The sequence below is a fragment of the Urocitellus parryii genome, chromosome 4 (genome assembly GCF_045843805.1).
Source record: "Urocitellus parryii isolate mUroPar1 chromosome 4, mUroPar1.hap1, whole genome shotgun sequence".
Classification (NCBI taxonomy): Eukaryota; Metazoa; Chordata; class Mammalia; order Rodentia; family Sciuridae; genus Urocitellus; species Urocitellus parryii.
The window spans coordinates 85,745,933-85,758,019 of record NC_135534.1 but is presented as its reverse complement, the minus strand read 5'-3'; the positions used below and the strand labels follow the sequence as shown (position 1 = coordinate 85,758,019).

Below are 12,087 nucleotides of genomic sequence, written 5' to 3'. Positions count from 1 at the left end.
CAAAATAAACCAAGAAATCTTAAATTCAACAATAAGAAAACAACCCAATTTAAAAGTGGGCAAAAGGATTGGGGATAATAACTCAGTGGAAGGGTGCTTGCCTAGCATGTGTGGGGCCAAATTGGATCCACAGCATTGCCAAAAAAAAAAAAGAAAGAAAGAAAGAAAGAAAGAGAGAGAGAGAGAAGAAAGAAAGGAAGGAAGGAAGGAAGGAAGGAAGGAAGGAAGGAAGGAAGGAAGGAAAGAAGGAAAGAAGAGAGAGAGAGAGAGAGAGAGAGAGAGAGAGAGAGAGGGAGGGAGGGAGGAGGGAGGTTAGGCAAAAGATATGAACATATACCTCACTAAAAGACATACAGATGACTAATAAGCATAAGATACTCGACATCAAATATCATCAGGGAACTGCAAATTAAAACAAGAATGAGATACCACTGTATCATAACTTGAGTCCTTTACACTGATTTCTTGGTTTTTTTTTTTTTAATCTATAACCAACAGATGAAATGTGTGGTAGTCTATTACTCTTCTACTTGTGGCCCACTGAGCAAAGATAATTATAAGCCTCATCTACAAATTCTTTAATTTGCCTTGCTAGAAACTTTTAACAGGAATAAGAAGCTGCAACCTGTTAGCATTTTAATTAGAAACTCAAAAAAAATGCAGGTCTATTGTTACTGATATTGTAAGAATATAAGTCTCACAAAAAACCATTACAGCTTATTGATTAGTTAAAAAAAAAAAAGGTTTGGTGACTGTTTCCACAAGTTGTCATAAAATACTGAGTTAATACTTTGTGTCTCTCACAATTTGAGATTATATTTAAGTCTGTTTCCCTAAAAGGGCAAAAAATTCCTATAGAAATATTTTACAAATCTGAAAACTGCTTCACAAACTTAAGGTTGAAAATGTTTTTACAGGTAACAACTTTAATTAGGAAATTCGTTGTAAAAATTATCTATTCATCTAAATTATAAACGTATGTCAACATTCAAAGTTAATTTCACATTAGTGATAATCAATCTTATTATGACCTGAGATACTCATCTTATTGACCTGAGACAGTTCAAATAAACTAAAAAATAGAGAATTTATTAAAACTCATTTAAGATAACACTCCTATATTAGACATTTTAATACTGAATATAATCTCTTTTTAAAAACTTTTTCTTGGGCTGGGGATGTGGCTCAAGTAGTAGTGCGCTCACCTATCATGCATGAGGCACTGGGTTCGATTCTCAGCACCACATAAAAACAAAAAGATATTGTATCCACCTCAAACTAAAAAATAAATATTTTTTAAAAAACCTTTTAATGGAAACAATATATTTATTTTTATGTGGTGCTGAGGATCAAAACCAGTACCTCATATGTGCAAGGCAAGGGCTCTGCCACTGAGTGCAACCCCAGCCCCTGAGTATAATCATTTTTGAGCATTTTATTCTTTAACTTTCTTTTATACGTATTTGAGTTCTCTCAGTTTTTTGTTGTCACTGTTTTTGATTTGCAGTTATGGGGATCAAACCTAGGGACTCTCATATGCTAAGCAAATGTTCTACCTCTGTTACACTCCCAGCCTGGGAGGCTTTCCATTTTTTAAGATAGCGAATCAATCATCTCTACATCATATGAGTATTATGTGTAAATATCTGGAATGTGTTAACAAGAGATTATTTATATGTTTATAAAAGTAAATGAACACATATTCATATATTTCTAAATAACCTTAAAACAGTTCTAGTTTTAAGAACCAGTTCATATGCTGAAATGCATCAATCTTGGAAAGCATTTGTCATATATTCATTATTGAAATACTACAGTAGCCTGTTTGAGTCATTCTTCTAATACAAAAAAAAAGTCTAAGGATTTAGTTTCAAGTTCATGGTCATTCACTGAAATCTACAAGAAGAAATTGGGAATAATATTTTTAATTTTTTTTTTATTTTAGAGTAGGTAAATATTTGCAAATAAATGTTCTAGAAAAATTGTCCTCAATAAGTAAAAAAGGAGATTCGACTAAGTAGGTTACAAATGTAGCTCAGAAAATTCATTTATGGATAAATGATTTCTCTTTATCATCCACTAGAGTTACTCAAATCAAAACAGATATCTTGTGCTATTATTATGTGTGTGGTGCTATTATTATGAAACCTAGTATATGACATGAGTGAGCAGAAAATGGGCATCAAAGAAATAACTACCAGATGCTGGGAAGATGAAATGGTGGTAAGAACATTTTGTAAATATAATTTCAATGATTTAGAAAGCAGACCAAGTGCCTATGAACTAGTTCTAGGGAAATGGTTCTCACCCATGAAGAAATTTGACTCCTGTGGGATCTTTGGCAGTTATCAGGAGACATTTTGGGTTGTCATAACCAGAAAAGGGATGGGGTGTGGTTGGTGGAAGTGAGGGATGTTGCTAAAAATCCTGAAATATACAGTATAGCCTCCTTGGAAGTTATCTATACTAAAATAATGCTTATTTAAGAAGCTCTGCTGAGAAAATGGCTAATAAGAGCCAAAAAAAATAACATTGGTTGTTCCTTATTGTGTTTAGTGAATTTTACTAGAGAGAGAAAGATAAGCTCAGAAAATAACTAGTAAGCTACAAACAGAAATAAAAAGGTTTAGAGAGAGTCTAGAATTTTGGGGGTTTTTTTGTAAATCTAAAAAACAATTCCTTTATGAGCTGGGGATGGTATAATGCTTGACTAGCATGCTTAAGGCCCTGGGTTTAACCCTGACACTACAAAGGAAAAAAAAAAAAAAACCTCAAACCAAAAAGGAAACACTATTTCTCTAGACTGCAAATAGTAGGAAAGAAGAAGACTGACATAGTAAAGCCTCAGCAAGACTTCTCAGTTAAGATTAATTTAAGGTTTTTACTTTTCCAACCAAAATTTTATTTTATTTCTTGGACAATGAGTTAATGTACACGAAAATAACCTGAGAATCATAAAATATTATGAAAGTGTTATTTTTATGGCCAGCTCAATTTTTCCCAACACTGAACTTCAAACTGTTGAAATGGGAAAGGATTCTCACTGAGCATTGTTAACTGAAAATCACTGCTATTAAGTTGCCCATTTTTTAAAGTCATAAAATACTACAGAGAAGGTTGAAGACAATCTCATAAAAGGTTAAAGGAAAGGGCAATGGCTATAATAAAAATATTGGGAAGCGGGGAATGGCAAAAAATAAACATTATATTGACAAACGGCAAAAAGGTTGGTCTAGTTTAGATAAATGTAAGCATAGAAATTTAATTCCAAAATTCTTACCTATAGGCAAATGACCTTCAGAAATTAAGAATATGAGATAGGCATATTTTATCTACTCATATTTATAGGATTAAATGATATAAAGTACACTGCTTACATCATAAAACAGCATTCAATTATTGGCAGCTTTTATAATAAAGAACATAATGATCAGAAACAAAATTGCTAACCTACCCCTGTTTTCATATTTCAGAGAAGAGCAAGCAGCAGTAAACCAAAGAAAGAATGGAGCTCTTAATCTAGATAAAGTCACAAGATTCACACTCACAGCCACGATGAACCTTTTACTAGATATTTGTTAAAACCACAAAGCTTAGCAGTAACATCAGTTTCACCACTAGGTGGCAATGACACAGCTGCATTTCACCAAAAGGATGAGTTCTGAAGACAGCAAATCCAGACAAAATTCCAAGAAGGTTTATAGTACATATTTTCATTTTACAAAAATTATTTTATATACTATTTAATTAATAGCAAAACTTTTTCATCTGATTCAATATACATGTTAACTTCTGGTGGAGTGATAAAATTTATGGAGTGAACACATTTAAATACTTTCATCACAAGTTAAGTCTTTTAAAAATGTAGACATATACAAAAATGAAGATAACAGAAATTATGGAAAGCTAAAAATACTTTTAAAGTTTTAGAATTTTAAGGCATAAAATGTTAAATATTTCAATGAAAAAGTTAACCTTTCAAAAATGACTGAGAAAAATTCTGATTTACTATTATTTTTAAAGTTTGGGCCCAAATATGATATAATATGGGAACATTTTGCTTTTAAATTACAAATTATGATAGTTTTAATACATGCAAAGTATTTTCAAGTCTTAAATAGTTCATCAGGAAAATTTATTAAAATTCTGACTTACATTAAATTTTAGCAGAAATAATTAATCCCTTTTCACATATGTCAAAACAATAAACAATAAATTCTTTAGTGTCTGGCACTTCCCATAGTTATTCTGTTTTCTTCATAAAATAGGATACAAACATGACTTACTTAAAATAGTAAAAACTTTATTTTTTTCATAACAAATAAAAGAGCCAAGTATGACAAAGTTTTCCAAGTTTTAGACAATTTCCCAAGTGTTCATTAAAAACAAACTTAACTTTCAAATTCCCAAAATGCTGTACCCCAAATATAAGTTGGGAGCTCAAATCATAACATGTAACATTAAAAAACCTGTACTATAATAAGATGAATAAATAAACCTATACTGTTTCCCAATTCATAAAAAAATGACTAAATTAAAAGAAACCTATTATTCTTATTATAAATAACTATAAAGTTCCCAAAATTCTTACTACAAATAAATTGATTAGAATACTTCTTTTAAATATCAGCTTTCCAAGTTTCTACGTAACTTAGCAATTACCTACCATATTTATTTGATTTCCAGAATATCATCATCTTGCCACTCACACAAATGAGACAACAGAAGCATTAGTTCTTATTTTTATAATTCATAAATCATCATTTCCCCATCATTATTGAACTTAATTTAAATTACTATAGGTCATCCTAAAATCTTATAATACAGATCTTTTTCAACCTTTACACTATACAAACACAAAACAGACCACCATTTAAGATGGTTACAAGAAAAGATTGCTGTGGCATCCCTGAAAATTCAAGCAAAAGATTTTAGAAAAGTGCTAAAGCTGTTCACTGTTATCTCTTAACTATTACTAAAAATCACAGGAAATGCCACTGTTATAGAAAGGAGAATGGTGGACTTACAAAAGTCAATACAGGTATACACATAGTTTATACATAATCAGCTTCTGATAATCTGAACAAATAAATGGACAAGAGACAACAGGTAGCAAAAAAAAAAAAAAAATCCCCAAATCTTAGATTTTTTTCTTTTTTTCTTTTTTGTAAAACTGGGGGACTAAACCCAGAGGCAATCTACCACTGAACTACATCCCCAGTCCTTTTTATTTTGAAACAGGGTCTCACTAAATTGCTAAGGCTAACCTCAAACCTGCAATCCTTCTGCCTCAGCATCCCAAGCAGTTAGGATTATAGGTTTGTGTCACCATACTTGGACAGATGTTTTTATACCTGTATTTCATAGGACTATGCCTGAGAAGTCAGAACATAAAGAAAATTAAGCCATGTTGCAAAAGGGGTATGCTCACAAATACAATTATTAAAACAATGATAAAAATGAAATGTCATTATTGGCTAGAATTTGTCATCTTCTGTTTATTTCTGATGGTGGCTCGAAGTTTACGTATTACCAGTCTATCAGGTAGAATCATATCACCCTGTTGTTCTAGATAATCCAATAAACTTTCAGTCCATTGGAGAGCAGCTGCATGATTTATATGTTTCTCTGGAATTAGTTCTATTTCCTCTTCCTCATTTTCACTGGATTCATCTGTCTGACCTTGTGCTCTTCTGATGATTTCACTGTCAGTTAATACTTCATAGCCTGGTTCAGTACTGTCTATTTCAAGCCATTTTTCAATATTCTCAGTAGTTACATTTTCCAATCCTTTGGTATGCTGCAAAATGGTGGCCACAGTACTCACAGAAATATCTTCGTCATCAAAATCCAAGCCTTCTTTCTCTTCTACATGAGGAAGAATCTGTTTCCAAGCTCTGCTAATGGATACCGGTTTTATTAAGTTCCACGCCATTGATATTTCATAAAGTGCATCAAGCAGAGTTAGTTTCTTCCAGAATGACTTCAGGTCATTTCCTTCTTCCAAGTTGTTTTGGAGAAGACCAGCACGATAGTTTCTCTTCATTGCTGCTATAACTCCCTGATCCAAGGGCTGAATCAATGAAGCCACATTAGGTGGCAGATATTTGGCAAATATTTGGCCATCATCTGATCTTAAGACATTTTCATTTGGATGTGTTGGTGAGTTATCCAATAATAGAACAGCCTTTTCTTGCAAGCCTTTAGATCTTAAGTACTCTCGAACCTGTGGCACAAAAATCTTATCAAACCATTGTCGGAAAATGGAAAGATCCATCCATGCACCTTTTTGGCTGAAATAAGAGACTGGGAGGTTTAAAGTGTCAGTTGATTTGAAAGAGCGAGGTTTCTTTGCTTTGCCCACAACACAGAGTTTAAGTTTGTGTAAACCTGTTGCATTGGCACAACACATGATAGTGACTCTTTCTTCAACTGACTTGTGTCCAGGGATAGTGCATTTACCTTTGACTACTGAAGTCCTGGAAGGTAAGCACTTCCAAAAAAGTCCAGTTTCATCCGCATTGTAGATCTGTTCAGGGTGCAAATTCTCTTGTTCAATAAAATCTCGAAAACTATTACAAAAATCTTCCACAGCAGTCTCATCTCCATTTAATCTTTCATTTCTAATGTTAATCTCTCTAATGCTGTGCCGTTGCTTAAAACGAGTTAACCAACCAGCAGAGGGGTTAAAATCACCATCCATTCCCAAAGCATAAAAAAAGAACTCAGCCCTTTTTGCACAGATTGGTCCAGATATGGGATTCCCTCTAGCTCTCTGCTGGTTGAACCACTCCAGCATTGCTCTGTCCAGTTCCTCATACATGGATGGCTTCATAGATTTCCTCTTGGCCAAAAGACTTGTGGAATCAGAACTGCTTGCATAAGTTATAATCTTTTCCTTATTTTTCCTTATATCCCGAACTGTTGTTTCACCAATTCCATAAATCACGGCCAGTTGTTTGGAAGAACCTCCGTCTTCAAGTTTCTTTATTATATCAAGCTTATCTTTAATAGTCAACACCACTCGCTTCCGTTTCCCTGACATAGTGAGACTCTAGGACTCACCCCGCACTCACACTGTAGTAGTCCACAAAATCCTTCCTTCTCTTGACTCACTTTAACGAAGTCTTACACTCTGGACCTTTTAACCTTCTGAGAAACTTGGTAGCCCTGACTGGGTTTAGCTGGCAAAGAGATGGCAAAGGAAGGTTTAAAAATAAGTTTGAGAAAGCAGGCCTTTAACTTAGATGGGCAGTAGAGGAGGCCCCAAGTCACCGCGGATAATCTGGATTACACACATGTGTGTTATCAAGCCAGCAGCAGGGAACAAGACTATAACCCCATCGTGGCCACAACTCTCCTTCACACCCAGGTCCCTGGTCACTAATCCCTGCCACACCCCAAAGTTACGGCAGAGAGCGGAAGAGCGGGGGACTAGTCACCTTCCCCAGGGGAACGATTTGATTCCTTCCCCAACTGCTGGGCCCTCCCGCCGCACAGCCCCACTGTCCCACGCCGGGTTTGGCTTGTGCAGTCCTCCCGGCCCCTCTCAGCCCGCCGGGCCCCTCTCCCACCTCAGTTGCAACCAGAACCCCGCACAGCTCCCTGAGTGCCGCGCAGTGGCCGCTCCTCCCCCGGCACAAGCTCCCGGAAGACAACCCCTCCCGCCACCTGGCTCCGCCTCTTGCTCCGCCTAGAGGCGGGACTTCCCCTGGTACCCGGAAGCGGGTGGGCGCCTCTGCTGTAGCGAGTGCCCGGGGCGGAGGCGGAGGCGGAGGCAAAGGCGGAGGCGCTTTGAAAGGTGAGAGCGCGAGGGCGGCGCGGGGCCAGCTCGCGGCGGGGACTTGCCCTTGCTCCCTCAGCTAATGGTGTATTAGAAGGGCGGGGTTTACCGCGCTTCCCGGCCGGCCAAGAGTAAAATTCCCGCGGGCGCTGTTGGGTGGACCTGACGGCGCCCGTCAGTCCTTTTCTCTACCAGCCTTCCTCCTCTGCTGTGCGCTGTGGGCGCGGTGCCCGTTATTTCCGCCGAGAGGAAGTGCTCGGTCCGTAATTCGGGTACCGGCTTTTCCAGACCCTTGTTTGGTTTTTGGGTGCAGAGCCTCTCCGCGGTCTGGGGGTTTCTGTCCTCCGGCTCACGTCATCGGGAATCTCTGAGGGTCCAGTTTCTTAGCTACACTGTCCCTCCCTCCTGGAGGTAGAGTGAACGCGCAAGTGAGCGCGCAGGCTGCACTGGGTGCATGCGTCCTACCAAAGAGCCAGGTTTGTAATCGTGAGAATAACACTGATGTTAACTCCCGGGAGGATCTTTTTCCTCCGTCTGCCATTCATCCGTGCTGGATTTAGCAAAGCACCGACAATGTTGTGATTTTAATAAATGATATAGTTATCCTGGTTGCCAAGCTGGCAGAATCCACTCTGTGAAATTGTGTCGTGCAGGACTGTGATTCTAAGTGGGAGGAATTAGCATTTCCTCTTTTTATGTGTTTCTTATTTTCCCATTTCCTATTTCTGTCGTGTTGTGCTGTCCTCTTTTCCAGCCAATGGAAGGACTATGATAAATTTATTCACACTGGTGTGATAAGAACTTAATCATACACTGTAGCCATGAAATCTTGTATTATGCTGACTTGTTTTTGGTGCCCCTAGTAATTTCATCAGATTGTGAGCTCTTTGGGAGCAGAGAGCATGTTTATTTTTTCACTAATGCCACTGCTTTGAGCATGTGATGGCATTTTGGTAGATACTTGATAATTGTTTCTTTGGTTTATTCATGTTTCCTCTCTAAACTGCCATAGAAAAGAAAACATCATGGAGAGGTGATGTTTTACAAAAAAAAAAAAAAAATGAATTCCTTCTGGTGGAATTTCAAATAATGGCCAGGGGTTTCACTGCACCTAAAATCTTAGTGTAAACTACCGCATATATTGTTCGTATAGCAAGTAGGTGATTTCTATACAGATTTTTTTCTTAAACTCTAGAAGAAAGAATATTTCTTCTGATGAGAAATGCTGTCATCACAGTACCTTTTTTAATCATAGAGTTACTATGAGAAAAACACAGGCGATATGGATAATTACCTTTATATTTTTTGACAGCATAGCTATATACATACATCTTACATAATAATAATTATGAAGCACAAAGATGTAATAGTATTTATCTTCTCCATTCGCTTATTTAATGCTTTCTGTTTGGAGTCTTTGTTTTTCTTTGTCTAAAGGTAAGGTATCATTACAGAAGCTTGATAAAATTCTCATTTCAAGAAATTGAGTATTTTTTCAGCCTACACAGAAATTATGGCCATTTGCATGGATTCTTCTTTGAGTAAATTCTAAAGATGTGTTACCCATCATCCCGGCTTTATCTTCTTATGTCTCTTCCCAGGTTCATTCACCTTTTCCCTCTGTCATCATTCTTCCCTTCCCAGATAATATAGTAAAGATATCCACAATTTTTAATGGAGCCAACCATGTTCAAATTCTACTCTTCAACAATTTTTTTACCTTACTGATATAAGTGGCAATTTTGAAATATGATAGATGCTGGCAATTTTGAAGTGACCAAGTGAAATGATTTATTTTATTTAAATGTGCCTCCTCAAGCAAATTCTGCAGTTTTCCAAAATAAATATTTTTCTGGTGAGAGACTGCCTTTCTTTGAAATTTATACTTTTAGGCTCACTGAGTATTCCCTTAAATTTTGTGACCAGTTTCATCAATAAGATGATAGAGGGAAGTTTGCAAATTTTCATCTCTTTTGCACATTCTTTTCTTGCCTAATGGATAAATGATTTCCAGAAGTTTCTGTCCTAACTCATGTGCACTAAAATTCAGTTGGATAATAAAAAAGCATGTCTGTAAACCAAAGCCATTCTGATGGTTATTTCCTGAAACTAAAATTTAGCATGAGTGAGAGATAAAATAATAATATATTAAAAGCTTAATTTTTACTACCTGTACAAATATGATATTGGCAGCAATCATTGTGTAGCACTGGACCGGGAATCAGGAGACCTGGTTTCTAATCCCTACTCTGTCACTAACAAGCTGTGTGATCTTGGTAAGTCATTTAAACTCTATGTCATTGGCTTTGATATTTATAAATGAAGAGAGAATTGTCTTCATAGGATCATTGTCAGAGTTGAAAAATAAATATGAATATATACTGAACATTTATAAATACACGGGGGTTTCTTTTAATGATACCTTAATGATGTACAGACATAATGTGTCTTTATAATAGTGTGATGTTCTTCATCTTTTCTACAATTTTCAGAGGAATAACCTATTATATGATAAATAAATGTCTTTTGAGTATGTTATAGTTTTGTAAAATGGTCATCTAGTGTACTTGAATCTGCTTTGGGTACTAATAAAAATTATCTTTCATTTTAATATTTTTTACTGTCCATGTTTGCTTTAGTGTAACTGTTGAACCCATATTTGTTATTTGTGATCATAAATGTTTTTTCATTATTTCTTCCAGTTAAGAAATAAGCCTTTCTATTTAAGTAATAATAAGTAATGCTACATGTAGCATAATGCACATATGCCTAGTTGGCTTATGCAAATTTAACTATCTGTGCTTAAAAATACTTCTTTGTAGTCAAGAGCTTCAAAAGCTGCCTTTTATCTAGTGTTTAACCAAAGAAACAGTAATCTGTTCAAAACTAGAAAAGAAACTAGGTAGACATTGTAAAGCAATGTGATATACACAAAACAATGCTTTGAAGAGCACAAAATAAGCATTCTTAGAAAGGGTAATTTTGACCACACAAAATTTTTATCTTCATTGATTTTAATATAAGTCTTCTTTAAGATTTAATCCAAATGTGCTTTCAAGTAGCATACTTTTGGTCTATAAAACAATATGATTATATTTTGTTTTAAGGTTCTACTTCAGCCTACACTGAATTTCTGGTATATAACACTATAAAGATAATTTCTGGTTTATAATCTTACAGTCTCTGTTGTTCTTGATTTTGTATGATTTTATATTTATTTATATGATTCTGATTTTATATTACCATTTTAGGCAGACATATTACCTTATAAATATACCAGAATTTATACAATCAAATGGGTTGTTTTTTTCCCCTCTCCAAAGTAATCATCTTAGGAAGCTATTAATTTGTTCTACTAATACTGCCATTGTTCTTTTTTTTTTTTTTTCTTTTACTTTTCTGTTGTGGAATTGCCTTCAGAGTATGCCACACATTTTAAAAAGTCTTTAATGGTAGTTATCTTTATCTTATGACGATTTCATTTCTGGGGCTGGGGTTGTGGCTCATTGGTAGAGCACTCATCTAGCACGTGCGAGGCCCTGGGTTCGATCCTCAGCATCACATAAAAATATTGTGTCCATCTCCAACTAAAAAATAAAATATTTTTAAAATAAGATTTTATTTCTGGAACCTACTAACAACCCTTTATAACTGAGACAAGTGAATAAAGTGGATGTTGAAACCACTCTTTGGAATAAACATTTTAGAATGATTAGTTTCATATTTTTTAATTTATATTTTTATAACTGGATTATAGAAAAACTCTAGTTATATTTTGTGCCATCATGGAAATATTGGAATAATCAGCTTCATAAGGTGATTTCTTCAAAGGGGATCACATTCAGTTGAATAAGTTCCAATACATTTATTATGAGATCTGTCTCATTACATTGTAATCATACTTCTATTGCTTAGCAACCACAGAAGTACATATAGGTTACTGATTTTCCAGTTATCTTACCTATTGCTAATTGATCCTTTAATATATGCTTATGATAATTTTAGTGGAATTCACCCTTTTCTTAATCATATACTGACAGCTTTGGGGTTTTTTTTCCCCCATATCATGATCTGCTTCACTATGAACCTCTTTTGTTTTTGACTTGACTTGACTTGACTTCATTATTGATTGTTAGTAAGTTTTCTGTTGGATTACACTGTATCTTTCAATGGTTTAAGACCATTGCCATTTTACTAAGGTTTGTAGAAGCTACAATTTTAGGGGATAGGCTGTGTCAGTATTGCACTGTCTTTTATGTCAATTGTTACTTTATAAATTTCTTCATGTCAGTTGATCCTTTATA

At 35.3% G+C, this 12,087-nt stretch overlaps 2 protein-coding genes across 3 annotated transcripts in view; one reads left to right on the top strand and one right to left on the bottom strand.

The window, feature by feature from the left end:
* Nucleotides 1-4,036: 4,036 nt before the first annotated feature.
* Nucleotides 4,037-7,626, bottom strand: Jrkl (JRK like). Its single transcript, XM_026402742.2, has 2 exons — nucleotides 7,575-7,626; nucleotides 4,037-7,184 (listed from the first exon to the last, which is right to left on the bottom strand). The coding sequence occupies exon 2, from the start codon at nucleotides 7,043-7,045 to the stop codon at nucleotides 5,471-5,473; it is 1,575 nt and encodes a 524-aa protein (XP_026258527.1). The 5' UTR covers nucleotides 7,046-7,184; nucleotides 7,575-7,626; the 3' UTR covers nucleotides 4,037-5,470.
* A 145-nt stretch (nucleotides 7,627-7,771) lies between these two features.
* Nucleotides 7,772-12,087, top strand: part of Ccdc82 (coiled-coil domain containing 82) — a 34,259-nt gene continuing 29,943 nt past the window's right edge. For both annotated transcript variants that reach the window (XM_026402744.2, XM_026402745.2), the window contains exon 1: nucleotides 7,772-7,801. The gene's annotated coding sequence lies outside the window, so the exon portion shown is untranslated. The remainder of the gene's footprint in view (nucleotides 7,802-12,087) is intronic.

Bases quoted from the DNA above. Each gene is read 5' to 3' on its own strand.
- Jrkl (XM_026402742.2), bottom strand. From the start codon at position 7,045: ATGTCAGGGAAACGGAAGCGAGTGGTGTTGACTATTAAAGATAAGCTT.